Source organism: Phoca vitulina, unplaced genomic scaffold (assembly GCF_004348235.1).
Source record: "Phoca vitulina isolate PV1807 unplaced genomic scaffold, GSC_HSeal_1.0 scaffold2, whole genome shotgun sequence".
Taxonomy (NCBI): domain Eukaryota; kingdom Metazoa; phylum Chordata; class Mammalia; order Carnivora; family Phocidae; genus Phoca; species Phoca vitulina.
Window position 1 is genome coordinate 99,536,521 of NW_022589705.1, and position 18,789 is coordinate 99,555,309.

Consider the following 18,789-nt stretch of genomic DNA (forward strand, 5'->3'; position numbering starts at 1 on the left):
CCGCGCGCAGCTGGAGCAGTGGGCGAGGCCCCCACCGCGTCCGCCCCGCGTCTGGAGCGCAGCCGCAGCAGCCGGGGAGAGCGGCGCCGCCTGGTGCCCTCCGCGCTTGCGGCCAGGAGCGCTGCGCCCCAGCCCCGGAGACCTGTTTAACTGTCTGCACCCACTCTCCAAAGCGTCCTTGTCAGCTGTCCGAGCTTCAGACTTGAGCTAAGTAAACGCTTCCAAGAAGTCAGCGGCCTTGTCTGTTTAGGAGGCCCCGGGGGGCAGGCGGGGTGGCACTGCCCGAGGCCCTAAGCGCTGGCTCTGCGCTGGCTGCTGGTGGCGTGGGGCGAAACATCAGGACACCATGTGGACGGAGGACCACTCCTGATGACTGTCTCCAGGGTCTCTGTGCTGCGGGCACGGCAGTGACCGGGATGCCCCCAAATCCTGGCCCTCTGCCACCACCCGTTCAGACAGGAGGAAGGGCTGCTGAGGTCGGGAGGTGGGCGGAGGGGACTAGGGAGCCATAGCTCAGAATGTAGACTTTGGGTTTTATGTAACTAGAGGCCAGTGGAGGAGTTAAATCACAAAGGGACACTGTCACCTGCCCTGAGTTTTTAAATGACCCCTGAGAGGACTGAATGGGGCAGGGGCGGTGGGGGGGATGGGTAAGGTGGGAGGAAGCTGGAAGGCCAGCTAGGAGGCCGCGGCGGTCATCCAGGCCAGGCCAGGGGAGTACAGGGGAGGTGCTGAGACAGTCATCTGGATCCACCCAGACCAGAGAGCCTCTGACAAGGGGGGCGGGGGCAGGTTTCCACGCTGGACGTGGTAGGTTCCGGTGCTTGCTTCGCCTGCCAAGGAATGGCACTGGGGGGGTGCTGGATGAACCAGCTGGGCCGAGACTCCCCCTGGCCAGCCACCCCCAGCAGGGTGCACATGACAAATCTCATCAGGAAAGGTCCTTTGTCTCCCTAAGTCCCACTGTTCACCATGCTCCAGCGGCTGGATGGAGACCATCTCCTCCCTGGAAATCCAGCAGACATGAGCACTGAGCCCGACCCCTCCAGGCCGGGCTCTCTCCTGGGGAGTTCCCAATCCCACCCTCAGCTCCCGCACCCCGGGCCCGTCCTCAGAGCCCTGACCGTCCTTGCCACAGGCCTGAGGTCACCAGGGAGGCTGCAGGAGCATTTCCAGCACTCCCCACCCCCTCCCAGGGAAGCCTGCAGACCCCTGACCGCCCTGCTGGCCGGGGGAAACCGACAGCGACACAGACAGAGCGGCCGAGGACACAGGGCTCAGAGCCAATGAAGAAACCTAGTTTAATGCTCACTGCCACTCTGGGACGGGGCAGAGCTTGGTGCACCAGTCCAGGAGTTCCGGAGAGATTCTTCACACCCAACTCCCAGCATGCCCGAGGCAGCAGATGCCTCCAGGATCCGCAGAGGCCCCGGGGGCTCACCCTGTGCACGCCTCCTCATCACTCTGTGGAGCAGCAAAAGCCCCGTCAGGCTGGCCACCCTTCCCGGAGTCAAGGGCAGCTGGTCCCACCCACCAGCGGTCTGCAGCCCAAGTGCTGGACACTCCCCCCCATTTGGGCACAGGCCAGCGACCAGGACCTCACTGATGGTGGCTATGGTCACCTCAGACGAGCCTTGGCCCCCCTGAGGCTAAGAGGACAGGCGGCTCGTCTGCCCTGCAGCCCTGGGTAGCCTACTGCTGTCTGGGGAAGGCCCTGCTGTGCCCACCCATCTAGCCAGCCTGTCCCCGGTTCTCCACTGCTCTCAGCCTGTTACCCCTCTGCGGACTGGGGTGACAGGGACATCCTGGGCTGCCATGAGTGCAAAATTACCTGAAGCCTGCAAGGTCCAACCTAACACCTGATCACACCCAGCACTCAACCCAGGGAAGCTGGGTGTGCATAGGGGGCTGTTCTTGGCAGGCGGTGCTCCCCCAGGCCCAAGCTCACCTGGGGCGACTCACGGGCACAGCCCTCCGCAGAGATGCCCGGGGCCTGCAGGATGCTCTCCTGGGGAACATAGTCGCCTGGGGACTTCTGGACGAAGTGTAGCAACGCCTTGTCACCACCTACAGCAGTGGGGAGGCGGTCAGGGTACCCCTACAGGCTGGGAGGATGGAGGCAGCCCTGGTTGTCCACGACCCCACCTGGTTACCCTGACCAGTGGGCTGTTTTGGCCACACCCCACCCAGCTAAGCCAACACTCAAGAACTGGGCCACCCCATGGAGAAGACTTGACAAGACCAACAAACCAGAGGAAGGGAGGAAGAGAGGGTCAGGGCATGCGGCCAAGTTTAGCAAGACCTTCCCACCCCATGAGACCAGGCACTGACCTCTGATGCCCCTTTCCCAGCCCACCTTTGGTAACCACCAGCAGCCCTCCACTCTGCAGCAAGTCCCCAGACAGGTTCCCCTGGATGCCAACAGCTTTGGCCTGGAGGGAGGGAAGCAGGTCCAGGTCAGCCCTAGAGGGAAGCCCCACCTCCCCAAGTCCCACCCAGCCTTGGCCGTCACAAACCTTGAGGGCCACGTCGTGCACAGGCTTCCCCAGGGCGGCGGGCACAATGCTCAAGCTGTTGTACCTGCGAAGACACAGCTGCCTTGTCCAGGCCCTGGCTCCCCTCTGAAGCCCTGGCCCCAGTGCCTGTCCCCAGACTCTGCAAGATGCACAGACCAATTCACACAAGCAAGCTTCACATCTCACCAGGGACTCAGGGGCCATGGGGCAGCCAGCCAGCAGCCAGCCCAGCCAGAGCTGTGGGGCACCCTGGGGCCCCGCAGAAGACCTGGGGAGTGTGGACTGGCCCCCAGGCCGGGTGAGCAGGGGGATCTGGCTCAGCGGGCACCACTGATCAGGCCCCGCAGCAAGTATACATATGACCCAGGCACTGGAGGGGCTGTGATGACCCCTAGGCACTAGGCTCCGGGCCCCCTCTGCAGGCTGCTGGGGGTCGATCTTGGGTGAGAAGCCCAACCTACAATTGTAACAGCCCCCAAGAGACAGCTCTGCAGAAGGACGGGCTGAGCAGCAGATGCCACCGAGGCAAGTGTCCAGGAAGAGGCCAGCAGGGAGAGGGGAGGAAGCGGTGCCCCCATACTCACCTTCTGAAGCCCAGCTCCCTGTAGAACTGCTTGCTTTCATCCAGGTAGAGCTCTGGAAAACAAAGGCCACAGGTGTGTACTCAGGCCCATCTACCACCTGGCCCAGCCCCCTGCATCCAGCCCCCTGTCTACCCTTGCTTGCCCACGCAGGACAGGGAGGAGCAGAGCAGAGCTGAGTGTCCCCACTGTTAGAGGAGGGTGGAGGCCCAGAGGGGACAGGGACAGGGAGGAGCAGGACTCGCCTGGACTCTGCCACTCAGCCCAGGGCTCTGTGAGTGCCAGGGAGAGGAGAGGAGTCTAGCAGGGTGGGAATGTGGGGGCAAGCCACAGCCTTGTCCTAGCTACTCCTTCAGGCTCCTGGGAAGGTGGGGAGCTGGCAGCTACCCAGTAAAGACCATGGTGGTGATTGGAGACCAGCATCACCACTGGGCCCTGCCACTGTGCACAGTGGGAGGGACATCATGGCTGGAGATGCAGGTAAGGGCAACAGGTGGAGGACCCAGGAAAGATGACTGGAGATCCTGGAGCGAGAAGGGTCAGGGCTGGGCAAGGAGGGGATGACCAATACCCGGAGCTTGGGGGAGGATCTCAAGGTAGCTGGTGGGGCTACAAGTGGGAGGAGAGGAGGAGAGCACAGGGACCTCCTGCGAAGTAGCCCCCGTCCAGGAACTCCTGCAGGCCCACGGCCTCGGGCCCCACGCCCACCAGGCGCACGCCATGCTGGTCCAGTAGCCCCCTGAGGCTGCTGAGGTCCCGGGCGATCCAGCGACACACCGAGCAGCCGAAGCGCCGCAGGCCGGCCACCACGCACGCCTGCTCCCGCCACAGACTCCGCAGCTCCACGGCCTGCGTGGGGTGGGCGAGGGGTGCCGCTGGACCACCGCCCACACACGTCCGCGCCCCCCAGCTCCACGACCCTGTCAGGACCCCCGAGGCCGGCCTGGGATGCCATTGCCAGGGCGCACGGGCAGGTGCCAGGAGCCCACCCACCGTCCTGCGCTCGTCCGGCCTCACCTCCCCGGTCACCGCATGCTTCAGGACACACGCGCCCACGCGGGCAAGGTCGACCGTGCTCCTGTCTTCCTGCAGTCCCGCTCCGGGCTGTTGGTCCTGCTCGGGGTTACGGGCCCCACCTCTGCCCGCCTAGGCCACGCCCCCAGCCCGCGTCTCCTCCCCGGCCCCGCCCCCAGGTCCAGTAACCCCTGCCGGCCCCGCCCCGGATCGTGGTCCCGCCCCGGATGGTTCCCCCGCCCGCAACGCCCCTACCACAGCCCCAACAGCGCCCTGTCACTTGTTTTGCATATGCATAAGCCGGTCGGCCAATGGCGTCACTGTCCGGGCTGCGGGAGAAGCCGAGCGGAGGGGCAGCAGGCACGTGGTGCGCCTGCGCACAGAGCTGGTTCGCCTGGGCGCGGGCTCTGAAGGGGTCGAAGGTGCAGAGCAGAAAAGCCCGCAGGGTCCTGGGTCCGGGGTTCACGGCCCAGCGGTTTGCCCGGCAGGGTTAAGGCGAGCGGAGTAAACGCCCATGTCGCGGCTCTGCGGCCCCGGCGGCGGCCCTACAGGCATAGGAGCACCGGGCTTAGCCTTTACCCTTGCTTTTATTTCAGCTTTAAAATCCATGCGAATGCATCGTTTTCTCAATTACATGGGCGCTTTGGCTTTAATCATAAAATACTGGCAATTTCTTACGAGAGAAATAGCCTCTTTTAACCCCCAATCTTTGGGCAACATGGAGCCCAAAGAAATAACAGTTTGCTACGGGCCCTGCGACGGACGTTGTCTCGTTTATTGCTGAGGACAGCCCTGTCACACCTGTGATCATCCGGTTTTACCGATGAGGGATCGAGACACGGGGGCGAAAAATGAAGCCAAGACTTCACCCAGAAAACAGTCACCCACATGGACATCCGCCCCGATCTGTGGGCCCCTGCATTCAGCGAGCAGAGACTTCCAGGGCCTGGACCAGGCTGGAGACCCAAGGGGGCGGATGCGTGCCCGGGGATTGGGAGAGGGAGCTCCTGCCTGACACTGCACAGTATATCACAGGACCCCCCGTACAGAAGAGAAGACAGGCCCAAGAAAGGTTCTGGGAGACTGAAGGAGCTGGGGTGGCCGGAGCGGCAGGCCCCGCACAGGGGTCAGAAGGCACACATGGCCCCGGTATTGAAGGCAGGAAGAGCAGAAGGAGGAAGGAGGCCACACAGCCCACCAGGGAAGGAGGAATCTGGGACCACCCGCAGCTCCAGGACCCAGGAGTGCAGCCCCCAGAGGCCAGGGCTGGTTCTATGAGGAGGGGGCTAGGCCCCCACGAGGGAGGCAGCCTATCTCCGGGACACCCCCAGAAGGAGGAGCACGAGGTCAAGGACTCCTCTCCTGCGTCCTTAGCATCTCCCTCCAGTGCTCCTGGTGCTGGAGCCTAAAGCAAGCTGCAGGCAAAGGAGGAAACCCGTCGGCCACCCCAGGCCCAGCCCCGCAGAGCCGCGAGGTGGCTGGGCAGCTGGGGGACAATGACAAAGCAGCGGGCCCACTGGTGCCCTCGGTGACTTACTTTACAAAGGCAACTGAGGCCTGGGAGTGGGCCTGGGGCTTTGACTGGGTGATGAGAGGAGAGAGCAGCCGCCGCCCCTGGGGCTCCCCCGCACCCACCCCCCGGAGCCCCAGCCTCTCCGAGTGGGTGGGCATCAGCACGCCCATTGCAGAGGTGGGGTCTCACCCACAGGCCGAGTCCCAGGTCAAAGTCCCACAGGACTGCGTCCCCCTGCACGCCTCGCTCCGGGACGCTGCTCATTGTTCAGGAGGACCGGAGGTGCTCACGAGGCCTCTTCCCTCCCAGCGGGCATGGGGTCGGCCTCGGCTGGCTGGGCAAGAGCCGGCAGGCCCCAAGAGCATCAGGCACGCCCCCTGGCCTCTTTGAGCAAGGAGGGGCGGGTCCAGACCATCTGCGAGGGTCGCCCTACTCAGCTAGTTCAACCCAGTGCCCCCAGGACGGGCGTCTTGACTATCCTGCAGACCCCCTGCGCCCCAGCCTCGCTGGGCCCGGACCATGCAGCAGAGAGAAGGTTCCCAGGAAGGGTCCCGGCAGGACCTGCAGGCGACATTAGCCAGCGGCCACGCACGGGACACGAAGCTGCCCCGTAAGTGCTGCTCAGATGGATGAGCGAGTGGGGAATCGGGCACATCTCCTCAGGCCAGGGCGCGTCCCTTACAGAGTCAGACTTGGTAACGGGGCCACACACCGACGTTGGACTTCATCTGTTCAATGATTTGTCAAATGACATCCAGTGACCATGTGGAAATGAGAAAGGCAGAGGGCAGCCGTCCTCTTGTGTTCCTGGTGACAATGAGGGGAAACCATGGTGACCGTCCTGGGTGGGGGCTCCCTCTGACAGGCCCTCAGGTGTGGGGGCATGGCCCGTGCTCACGGGGGTCTCGTGGGGGCTCCCAAGCCCCTGGGTCTGGCCTGACCCCTCTCCTGCCCCGGAGGCTGGGCTGGTCATCCTGGGGACGGTGGTCAGAGCGCTTCTGAGTGCTGGGCAGCCCCCACTCCAGCCCTGTGATTCACCCCTGCCTGCTTCCTTCCCTGGCACCCAGGCTGTCCTCCTCGGTGTCCCCCGGAAGTGGGATTAGGTAGTGACCCCAGGGCCAGTGGTGCCAAAGTCAGGACAAGGAAGGGGCTCGAGGTCAATCTGGGCTAGGTGACCAGGGATCAGCTCACTGAAGGGGGTGGTTCCTGGGTCCGGTGAGGGCTGGACCTCGGGGTCTGATGGGAACGTGCCCGGGGCCCTTGGAGCTGGACACGCACATCAGGGTCGGGATGGGTCTGCTGGGAGGGAAGTCAGAGGGTGCCATGCCCATCACATGAGCCCCGGGGCTGAAATGTGACGTGGGGGCCATGGGGCTCCGGGGGAGACGCCCCAGGACACTTCCCACTTGAGGCGCCAGCAGCGCTGTGCTGTCTCTCACCAGCCCCCAGCCTGCGCCAGGGCACCAGGCATGCAGGGGTCCCCCAGCCCTAAGCTGCCCACGGGGCCACCAGCTCTGCGCACAGCGGTGGTGTTGGGAAGCCCGGGTTGGGGGGCCCCTTCTGGATGGGGAGATTAGGGCTTGGGTCTGAGCACAGTTTGCACCCCAGAGACCCTGGGCCAGACCCTGCTGCTTTCTGAGCCCGTTGTCCCATCTGTGAAATGGGAGCGAGAATTAACCGGCCCAGCCCCCTCCCAGGGACAGGTGGGGTGTGGACCCAATGGGTGGGGCTCAGGGAAGGCAAAGTGTCACCCCCTCCCTCACTCCCACCATGGGTGGCGGGGGGGACTGAGGGTGCTCCCCTCCCCAGCCTCCAGCGGTCTGGGGAGAGACCCCTCTGCAGAGCTGTGCTCAGGAATGTGTAGGTGGAAACCAGCCCTCCCCAGTCCCAGACAGAGGGCACTGTGTGGGGGACGGGGTTCCTTTGGGGGGACGGTCACCCTGCTTCAGCCGACGCTGTGACAGGGAGCAGGAAACCAGGAGGGCTCCTTGTGGCCTTGGTGCTGGAGGGAAGCCGCTGGGTGGCTCCCCGGGCGTCCGAGCGGCAGGGGAAATGCAGGTGCACGATTCTGGGGGGGCACCCGGCTCTAGAGGAAAGTCGGGGGGTGCTGCTGAGGGACAGGGGAGAGGCCAGGAGAGCTTGCTCAGCCAGAACTTAGCGGGGCAGGCGGCAGGAGCCCAGGCTGTCTGTGTGGTCCCGCCTCCCGCCTTTGCATACCCCTCCCCTCCCCTCGAGGAGCACTTCTGCTTTGCTGGGCGGCTCTTGCCTCCTGCGCAGCTGGCCCCGCACCCCTCTCCCGCCCGTCACTGTGGGGTCCTGTGGGGTCCTGGCCCCTGGCAGCCTGGCTCCCACAACGGCAGATATTGGGAGACGGAACTGAGGCCAAGTTCCTATCGGAATAGCCTCCCCCATTGGGCCACAGACAGTTTCTCTTTCCCTTTCCTTTTAGAGAAGGCAGGTTCTGGGTTGAGTGTGAGCTCGACCTGCTGGCGGGGGTCCTGGGACAGCGGCTGGGGAATGAGGGGTCCTGAAGAGGGACATGGAGCCTCTTTGAGGCTGGGAGCCGCCCCCCTGGAGCCTGACACCCAAGGCTGATGCCCTGAGCCAGGTGAGTCCCCCGAGCCTGTGTGTGTCTGCGTGTCTGTGTCCCAGGGCTCCCTGGTGTCCCCAGTCCTGGCCCCTGGGTGTGCTCCTGCCCTCTCTGCAGACCCTGCCCTGGGCCATATCCACTTCCTGTCTCACATGGGCTTTTGTCCCCCAGCACTGTCCCTCTGGGCTGACGCAGCCCCTGGCACCCAGTCCCCTGATCCCACAGTATGGGGGAGCAAATTGACAGGAGGTCATACCCACCAGCAGCTGAACTGTTCCTCCAGGGGCCAGGAGCCACTTTTGACTCCAAGCCCCCCTCACCCCCAGCCCTCTGAGCCTCAGCTTCCTCACCTGTAGGACAGGCTTGTGGGTACCTACCATGGGCTGGGCAACACTGGACGGACCATGAATGAAGCATGATATGAATGACTGTCACATTGGGAAGTAATTTCTAAATTGGAGTTGTGTTTGCCCAACAAATTAAAATTTGCTTTTTAATTTGTCATCAAAAATTATACTTGAGGGGCGCCTGGGTGGCTCAGTCGTTAAGTGTCTGCCTTCGGCTCAGGTCATGATCTCAGGGTCCTGGGATTGAGCCCCACATCGGGCTCCCTGTTCAGCAGGGAGTCTGCTTCTCCCCGTCCGCCCCTCCTCCCTGCTAATGGGCGCCCTCTCACTCTCTCTCTCTTTCTCTCTCTCTCTCAACTAAAACCAAAAAAAAAAAAAAAAGTATACTTTGGCAGGCTGATTTGAGAGTATGTAAATATCCTGTTTCTCTTGAAACTTTCTGGGAAATGGGGAGAAGCGAGGATAGCGTGTATGGATGAGGATGTTTGGAGGAGATGCTTTGAGGCTGTGTAAACATTCCATTCTTGATTGTTCTTTACTGAACAGTGGCGTTCGACTGGAAGCAAGAGAATTCTCCTTGCATTCATTCATTCATGCATCCATCACGCATTGACATCATGCATTCATTCATTCATGCATCCATCATGAATTGAAATCATGCATTCATTCATGCGTCCATCGTGCATTGATATCATGGAGGGCTTTATGGTTCCAATTTTACCCACTTAGTTTTGTTTTGTTTTGTTTTGTTTTTTAAGATTTTATTTTATTTATTTGACAGAGAGAGACACAGCGAGAGAGGGAACACAAGCAGGGGGAATGGGAGAGGGAGAAGCAGGCTTCCCGCGGAGCAGGGAGCCCGATGCGGGGCTCGATCCCAGGAACCTGGGATCATGACCTGAGCTGAAGGCAGATGCTTAACGACTGAGCCACCCAGGCGCCCCTACCCACTTAGTTTTAATCTATTGCTCTTATATATTCGGGTCTCCAAGTTGTCCCAAATTTTTCCAGCCGGAGACCCTTTATACTGGCTTATGGATTTTTTTGACATATTCCTATCAATCCATAAGCCTTCCCTTAATTTCTGGCCCAAAAGGATGTTCCAAGCTATCTGGTTCTTACCTAGCCCCAGCCCCAAGAAACCCAAATTATTTTTACAGAGAATGGATTTATTTTTTATTTTTATTTTTTAATATGGATTATTTGCTTATTACCACATTTTGAGACTGCTTTATGTGTTCTGGATACAAATCTTTATTAGATACAGACTTCCAAATATTTTCTCCAAGTCTGTGGCTTATCTGTTTATTCACTTAACATCTTTTTTTTTTTTTTAAAGATTTTATTCATTTTTTATTTATTTATTTGACACAGAGAGAGAGACAGCTAGAGAGGGAACACAAGCAGGGGGAATGGGAGAGGGAGAAGCAGGCTCCCGGCTGAGCAGGGAGCCCGATGTGGGCCTCGATCCCAGGACCCTGGGATCATGACCTGAGCCAAAGGCAGACACTTAACGACTGAGCCACCCAGGCGCCCCTATTCACTTAACATCTTTCAAAGAAGAGAAATTTTTAACTTTAATGCAATAAAACTGGTCAGTTTTTTCTTGTATGGATTGTGCTTTTGATGCCTCATCTGAGAAATCTTTACCTGACTCAAGCTCATGAAGATTTTCTCCTATGTTTTCTTCATCTAGCTTTGTAGTTTTAGGTTTGTTTTTTGTTTGTTTGTTTTTAATTTTATTTTATTATGTTATGTTAATCACCATACATTACATCATTAGTTTTTGGTGTAGTGTTCCATGGTTCATTGTTTGCGTATTACACACAGTGCTCCATTCAATACATGCCCTCTTTAATACCCATCACCAGGCTAACCCATCCCCCCACCGCCCCCCTAGAACCCTCAGTTTGTTTCTCAGAGTCTCATTGTTCATCTCCCCCTCCGATTTCCCCCCCTTCATTTTTCCCTTCCTACTATCTTCTTTTTTTTTGAGAATGGATTTTTTAAATTTAATTTTATTTTATTTAAATTCAATTAATTAAAATATAGTGTATTATTAGTTTCAGAGGTAGAGGTCAGTGATTCATCAGTTGCACACAACACCCAGTACTCATCACATCACGTGCCCTCCTTAATGCCCATCACCCAGTTGCCCCATTCCCCCACCCATTCTCCCCTCCAGCAACCCTCAGTTTGTTTCCTAGAGTTCAGCATCTCTTACGGTTTGCCTCCCTCTCTATTTTCATCTTATTTTTCCTTCCCTTCTATGTTTATCTGTTTTGTTTCTTAAATTTCACATATGATTGAAATCATATGGTATTTGTCTTTTTCTGACCAACTAATTTTGCTTAGCATAATACCCTCTAGTTCCATGCACGTGAATGCAAATGGCAAGATTTCATTTTTTGGTGGCTGAGTAATATTCCATTGTATATACATACAGCACATCTTCTTTATCCATTCATCTGTCGGTGGACATCTGGGCTCTTTCCACAGTTTGGCTATTGTGGACATTGCTGCTATAAACATCGGGGTGCACGTACCCCTTCGGATCCCTACATTTGTATCTTTGGGGTAAATACCCAGTAGTGCAATTGCTGGGTCGTAAGGTAGCTCTATTTTCAACTTTTTGAGGAACCTCCATACTGTTTTCCAGAGTGGTTGCACCAGCTTGCATTCCCACCAACAGTGTAGGAGGGTTCCCCTTTCTCCGCATCCCCGCCAACATCTGTCATTTCCTGACTTGTTAATTTTAGCCATTCTGACTGGTGTGAGGTGGTATCTCATTGAGGTTTTGATTTGGATTTCCCTGATGCCGAGCAATGTTGCACACTTTTTCATGTGTCTGTTGGCCATTTGGATGTCTTCTTTGGAAAAATGTCTGTTCATGTCTTCTGCCCGTTTCTTGACTGGATTATTTGTTTTTTGGGTGTTGAGTTTGATAAGTTGTTTATAGATCTTGGATACTAGCCCCTTATCTGATAAGACATTTGCAAATATCTTCTCCCATTCTGTCAGTTGTCTTTTGGTTTTGTTGACTGTTTCTTTTGCTGTGCAAAAGCTTTTTATCTTGGTGAAGTCCCAATAGTTCATTTTTGCCCTTGCTTCCCTTGCCTTTGGTGATGTTTCTAGCAAGAAGTTGCGGCCGAGGTCGAAGAGGTTGCTGCCTGTGTTCTCCTCTAGGATTTTGATGGATTGCTGTCTCACATTTAGGTCTTCATCCATTTTGAGTTTATTCTTGTGTATGGTGTAATAAAGTGGTCTGGTTTCATTCTTCTGCACGTGGCTGTCCAGTTTTCCCAACACCATTTGTTGAAGAGACTGTCTTTTCTCCATTGGATATTCTTTCCGGCTTTGTCAAACACTAGCTGACCATAGAGTTGAGGGTCCATTTCTGGGCTCTCTATTCTGTTCCATTGATCTATGTGTCTGTTTTTGTACCAGTATGGTACAAAATGAATGAATACAGCTTTGTAATATAGCTTGACGTCCAGAATTGTGATGCCACCAACTTTGCTTTTCTTTTTCAACATTCCTTTGGCTATTCGGGGTCTTTTCTGGTTCCATAAAAATTTTAGGATTATTTGTTCCATTTCTGTGAAAAAAGTTGATGGTATTTTGATAGGGATTGCATTGAATGTGTAGATTGCTCTAGGTAGCATAGAGATTTTAGCAATGTTTGTTCTTTGTATCCATGAGCATAGAATGTTTTTCCATTTCTTTGTGTCTTCCTCAATTTCTTTCATAAGTTTTCTGTAGTTTTTAGAGTATAGATCCTTTACCTCTTTGGTTAGATTTATTCCTAGGTATCGTATGGTTTTGGGTGCAATTGTAAATGGGATCAACTCCTTAATTTCTCTTTCTTCTGTCTCATTGTTGGTGTATAGAAATGCAACTGATTTCTGTGCATTGATTTTATATCCTGCCACTTTGCTGAATCCTGTATGAGTTCTAGTAATTTGGGGGTGGAATCTTTGGGTTTTCCACATAGAGTGTCTTGTCATCTGCGAAGAGTGAGAGTTTGACTTCTTCTTTGCCAATCTGGATGCCTTTTATTTATTTTTGTTGTCTGATTGCTGAGGCTAGGACTTCCAGTGCTATGTTGAACAACAGTGGTAAGAGTGGACATTCCTGCCATGTTCCTGACCTTAGGGGAAAAGTTCTCAGTTTTTCCACATTTAGGATGATATTCACTGTGGGCTTTTCATATATGGCTTTTATGATATTGAGGCATATTCCCTCTATCCCTACACTGTGGAGGTTTTTTTTTTTTAATTTTTTATTGTTATGTTAATCCCCATACATTACATCATTAGTTTTAGATATAGTGTTCCATGATTCATTGTTTGTGCATAACACCCAGTGCTCCATGCAGAACGTGCCCTCCTCAATACCCATCACCAGGCTAACCCATCCTCCCACCCCCCTCCCCTCTAGAACCCTCAGTTTGTTTTTCAGAGTCCATCGTCTCTCATGGTTCTTCTCCCCCTCCGATTTCCCCCCCTTCATTCTTCCCCTCCTGCTACATTCTTCTTCTTCTTTTTTTCTTTCTTAACATATATTGCATTATTTGTTTCAGAGGTACAGATCTGAGATTCAACAGTCTTGCACAATTCACAGCGCTTACCAGAGCACACACCCTCCCCAGTGTCCATCACCCAGTCACCCCATCCCTCCCACCCCACCCCCCTACACTGTGGAGTTTTAATCAAGAAAGGATGTTGTATTTTGTCAAATGCTTTTTCTACATCCATTGAGAGGATTATATGGTTCTTGTCCTTTCTTTTATTAATGTGATGTATCACACTGATTGATTTAAGGATGTTGAACCACCCTTACAGCCCAGGAATAAATCCCACTTGGTCGTGGTGAATAATCCTTTTAATGTACTGTTGGATCCTATTGGCTAGTATCTTGGTGAGAATTTTTGCATCCATGTTCATCAGGGATATTGGTCTGTAATTCTCCTTTTTGATGGGGTCTTTGTCTGGTTTGGACATCAAGGTAATGCTGGCCTCATAGAATGAGTTTGGATGTTTTCCTTCCATTTCTATTTTTTGAAATAGCTTCAGAAGAATAGGTATGAATTCTTCTTTAAATGTTTGGTAGAATTCCCCTGGGAAGCCATCCAGCCCTGGACTCTTGTTTGTTGGGAGATTTTTGATTACTTCTTCAATTTCCTTGCTGGTTATAGGTCTGTTCAAGTTTACTATTTCTTCTTATTTCAGTTTTGGTAATTTATGTTTCTATGAATGCATCCATTTCTTCCAGATTGCCTAATTTGTTGGCATATAGTTGCTCATAATATATTCTTATAATTGTGTGTATTTCTTTGGTATTAGTTGTGATCTCTCCTCTTTCATTCATGATTTCATTTGGGTCCTTTCTCTTTTCTTTTTGATAAGTCTGGCTAGAGGTTTATCAGTCTTATTAATTCTTTCAAAGAACCAGCTCCTCATTTCGTTGATCTGTTCTGTTCTTTTGTTTCTATTTCATTGATTTCTTCTCTAATCTTTATTAATTCCCTTCTCCTGCTGGATTTAAGCTTTATCTGCTGTTCCTTCTCCAGCTCCTTTAGGTGTAGGGTTAGGCTGTGTATTTGAGACTTTTCTTGTTTCTTGAGAAAGGCTTGTATTGCTATATACTTTCCTCTTGGGACTGCCTTTGCTGCATCCCAAAGGTTTTGAAAAGCTGTGTTTTCATTTTCATTTATTTCCATAAAATTTTTTAATTCTTCTTTAATTTCCTGGTTGACCCATTCATTCTTTAGTAGGATGCTCTTTAGCCTCCATGTATTTGAGTTCTTTCCAAATTTCCTCTTGTGATTGAGTTCCAGTTTCAAAGCACTGTGGTCCAAAAATATGCAGGGAATGATCCTAGTCTTTTGGTACCAGTAGAGATCTGATTTGTGACCCAGTATGTGATCTGTTCTGGAGAATGTTCCAATTGCACTCGAGAAGAATGTGTAGTCTGTTGCTTTAGGATGAAATGTCTGAATATATCTGTGAAGTCCATCTGGGCCAGTGTGTTATTCAAAGCCCTTGTTTCCTTGTTGATCTTCTGCTTAGATGATCTGTCTGTTGCTGTGAGTGGGGTGTTAAAGTCCCCTACTATTATTGTATTATTATCAATGTGTTTATTTAATTTTGTTATTAATTGGCTTATATAATTGGCTGCTCACATGTTAGGGGCATAGATATTTACAATTGTTAGATCTTCTTGTTGGATAGACCCTTTAAGTATGATATAATGTCCTTCCTCATCTCTTATTATATTCTTTGGTTTAAAATCTAACTTGTCTGATATAAGGATTGCCACCCCAGCTTTCTTTTGATGTCCATTAGCATGATAAATGTTTCTGTCCCCCCTCACTTTCAGTCTGGAGGTGTCTTTGGGTCTAAAATGAGTGTCTTGTAGACAGCATATCGATGGGTCTTGCTTTTTTTTTAATCCAATTTGATAGCCTGTGTCTTTTGATTGGAGCATTTAGCCCATTTACATTCAGAGTAACTATTGAATGAGATGAATTTATTCATCTCATGCCATCGTATTACCTGTAAAGTCACTATTTCTGTATATTGTCTCTGTTCCTTTCTGGTCTACGTTACTTTGGGGCTCTCTCTTCACTTACAGGATCCCCTTTTATATTTCTTGCAGGGCTCATTTAGTGATCACAAATTCTTTTAGTTTCTCTTTGTCCTGGAAGCTCTTTATCTCTCCTTCTATTCTGAAAGACAGCCTTTCTGGATAAAGTATTTTTGGCTGCATATTTTTCTCGTTTAGTTCCTTGAATATATCATGCCAGTCTTTTCTGGCCTGCCAGGTCTCTGTGGATAGGTCTGCTGCTAACTTTATGTTTCTAGCCATGTAGGTTAAGGACCTCTTGTCCAGAGCTGCTTTCAGGATTTTCTCTTTATCTCTGAAATTTGCAAGCTTCACTATTATATGTCGAGGTGTTGACCTATTTTTATTGATTTTGAGGGGGATTCTCTGTGCCTACTGGACTTGAATGCCTGTTTCCTTCCCCAGATTAGGGAAGTTCTCAGCTATAATTTGCTCCAATATACCTTCTGCCCACTCCCTTTCCTCTTCCTCTGGGACCCCAATGATTCTAATATTGTTCCACTTTATGGTATCACTGATCTCTCGAATCCTCCCCTCGTGATCTAGTACTTGTTTATCTCTCTTTTTCTCAATTTCTTTATTCTCCAACATTTTGTCTTCTGTATCACTGACTCTCTCTTCTGCCTCATTTATCTTAGCAGTTAGAGCCTCCATTTTTTATAGCATCTCAATAATAGCCCTTTTGATTTCAACTTGGTTAGATTTTAGTTCTTTTATTTCTCCAGTAAGGGATTCTCTGGTGTCTTCTATGCTTTTTTCAAGCCCAGCTAGTATCTTTATAATCATTCTGAACTCTAGTTCCAACATCTTACTAAAGTCCATGTTGATTAGGTCCCTGGCAGTCGGTACTGCCTCTTAATCTTTTTTGGGGTGAGTTCTTCCATCTTGTCATTATGTCTTGCAAAAAGTGGTCGCTTTTTTATTTGTAGAATTGCAGCAATTCTTTTCTTAGATCTCTGGTTGAGTTTGCAAGTGTTCAGAATGATTTGATAGCTATCTAGCTGAATTCCAGGGACCAGATGAAATTAGGGTCCCCTGCTCCTCCACCATCTTACCTTTAGAACCCAACATGAGTGGGGATGCTATTTGTCAGTGTGGCGTCATTGCTTCCAGGATTTCACAGGGAATGATTTAGAAAGTGTGCACCCATGCCTCCGTACACTCATGTGTACCACACACACAGATGCATTGAGAGACACATAAACACAAGTTCACACTGAGAGCTCCAGTTCCAGACAAACCACAGTGTGCACCCCCCTCTGTTCCTGACAGGAGCCCAGCTTCCTTTTTCCAGAACTTATTTGCTCGCTGGCTCAGTCCTAGAAGACACAGACCCTTGTCTCGGGATTGCTGCCATTGTGAGAATCCTGCCAACTAACGAGTTTAGTATTTGCTTGCGATTATTTTTTTCTTTAGTCCAAATACCATTCTCCAAAGTTGCAAAACTACCATTCTCCAAAGTAGGTTAGTTTTTCTTTTTCTTGGTGGTTGTTTTATTCATTTGAAATATAATTTTGTTCATTATTTGAGTTTCAGTTGTTTTACAAGTTTGCATTCAACCCTTGTTGATTCAATCTATTAACGTTAAAAAAATAAAACTGCCAGTTATTTTACCAGAAAAAAAATGGGTTTATTTAGGAATAGCAATCTGAGAGTTGCAATCTGAGACCAGCAAGCTACAGCAAAACTGTGCAAGTGCATGGGGCGCCTGGGTGGCTCAGTTGTTGAGCATCTGCCTTCTGCTCAGGTCATGATCCCAGGGTCCTGGGATCGAGCCCCGCATTGGGCTCCCTGCTCAGCAGGAAGCCTGCTTCTCCCTCTCCCACTCCCCCTGCTTGTGTTCCCTCTCTCACTGTGTCTCTCTCTGTCAAATAAATAAAATATTTTAAAAAAAATCTAAAAAAACAAAGCAAAACAAAACTCTGCAAGTGCAGAGAGCAAAGCAGAGGCCAAAGCAGAGGGGGCTCTTTCCTACAGGAAAGCCAAAGCTGGGAGAGGCTCTCATAAACAAAACCTCCGCTGCATGTGTCTGTTAGCCATTTGTATGTCTTCCTCAGAAAAGTGTCTTTTCATATCTTCTGCCCACTTTGTGACTTGATTATTTGTTTTTTGGGTGTTGAGTTTGAGAAGTTCTTTATAGATCTTGGATACCAGCCCTTTATCTGTAGTGTCATTTGCAAATATCTTCTCCCATTCTGTGGGTTGCCTCTTTGTTTTGTTGACTGTTTCCTTTGCTGTGCAGAAGCTTTTTATCTTGATGAAGTCCCAAAAGTTCATGTTTGCTTTTGTTTCACTAGCTTTTGGAGATGTATCTTGAAAGAAGTTGCTGTGGGTGATGTCAAAGAGGTTACTGCCTATGTTCTCCTCTAGGATTTTTTTTTTTTAAGATTTTTATTTATTCATTTGCGAGAGAGACAGAGAGAGAACAAGCAGAGGGAGAGGCAGAGGGAGAGGGAGAAGCAGGCTCCCTGCTGAGCAAGGAGCCCAATGCGGGACTCGATCCCAGGACCCTGGGATCATGACCTGAGCCGAAGGCAGACGCTTAACCATCTGAGCCACCCAGGCTCCCTCTCCTCTAGGATTTTGATGGATTCCTGTCTCACATTGAGGTCTTTCATCCACTTTGAGTTTATCTTTGTGAATGGTGTTAGAGAATGGTCAAGTTTCATTCTTCTGCATGTGGCTGTCCAATTTTCCCAGCACCATTTATTGAAGAGACTATCTTTTTTCCATTGCATGTTTTTTCCTGCTTTGTCAAAGATTATTTGACCATAGAGTTAAGGGTCCATATCTGGGTTCTCTATTCTGTTCCATTGGTCTATATGTCTGTTTTTGTGCCAGTACCATGCTGTCTTGGTGATCACAGCTTTGTAATATAGCTTGAAATCGGGCAACGTGATGCCCCCAGCTTTGTTTTTCTTTTTCAACATTTGCTTGGCGATTCAGGGTCTTTTCTGATTCCATACAAATTTTAGGATTATTTGTTCCAGCACTTTGAAAAATGTTCATCATCATTAGCCATCAGAGAAATCCAAATCAAAACCACATTGAGATACCACCTTACACCAGTTAGAATGGCAAAAATGGACAGGGAAAGAAACAACAAATGTTGGAGAGGTTGTGGAGAAAGGGGAACCCTCTTACACTGTTGGTGGGAATGCAAGTTGGTACAGCCACTTTGGAAAACAGTGTGGAGGTTCCTCAAAAATTTAAAAATAGAGCTACCCTATGACCCAGCAATTGCACTCCTGGGTATTTACCCCAAAGACACAGATGTAGTGAAAAAAAGGGCCATATGCATCCCAATGTTCATAGCAGCAATGTCCACAATAGCCAAACTGTGGAAAGAGCCGAGATGCCCTTCAACAGATGAATGGATAAAGAAGATGTGGTCCATATATACAATGGAATATTACTCAGCCATCAGAAAGGATGAATACCCAACTTTTACATCAACATGGATGGGACTGGAGATTATGCTAAGTGAAATAAGTCAAGCAGAGAAAGTCTATTATCACATGGTTTCACTTATTTGTGGAACATAAGGAATAGCATGGAGGACATTAGGAGAAGGAAGGGGAAAATGGGGGGGGGGGGGGAT

The 18,789-nt window shown here is 51.2% G+C and overlaps 1 protein-coding gene across 1 annotated transcript; it reads right to left on the bottom strand.

The window, feature by feature from the left end:
* Positions 1-1,328: 1,328 nt before the first annotated feature.
* On the bottom strand, positions 1,329-5,888 carry PRXL2B (peroxiredoxin like 2B). Its single transcript, XM_032415248.1, has 8 exons — positions 5,814-5,888; positions 4,115-4,243; positions 3,742-3,946; positions 3,101-3,152; positions 2,517-2,580; positions 2,357-2,432; positions 1,949-2,067; positions 1,329-1,464 (listed from the first exon to the last, which is right to left on the bottom strand). Exons 1-8 carry the CDS (start codon positions 5,886-5,888, stop codon positions 1,438-1,440), a joined length of 747 nt encoding a protein of 248 aa, XP_032271139.1. The 3' UTR covers positions 1,329-1,437.
* Between the last annotated feature and the right edge of the window lie 12,901 nt (positions 5,889-18,789).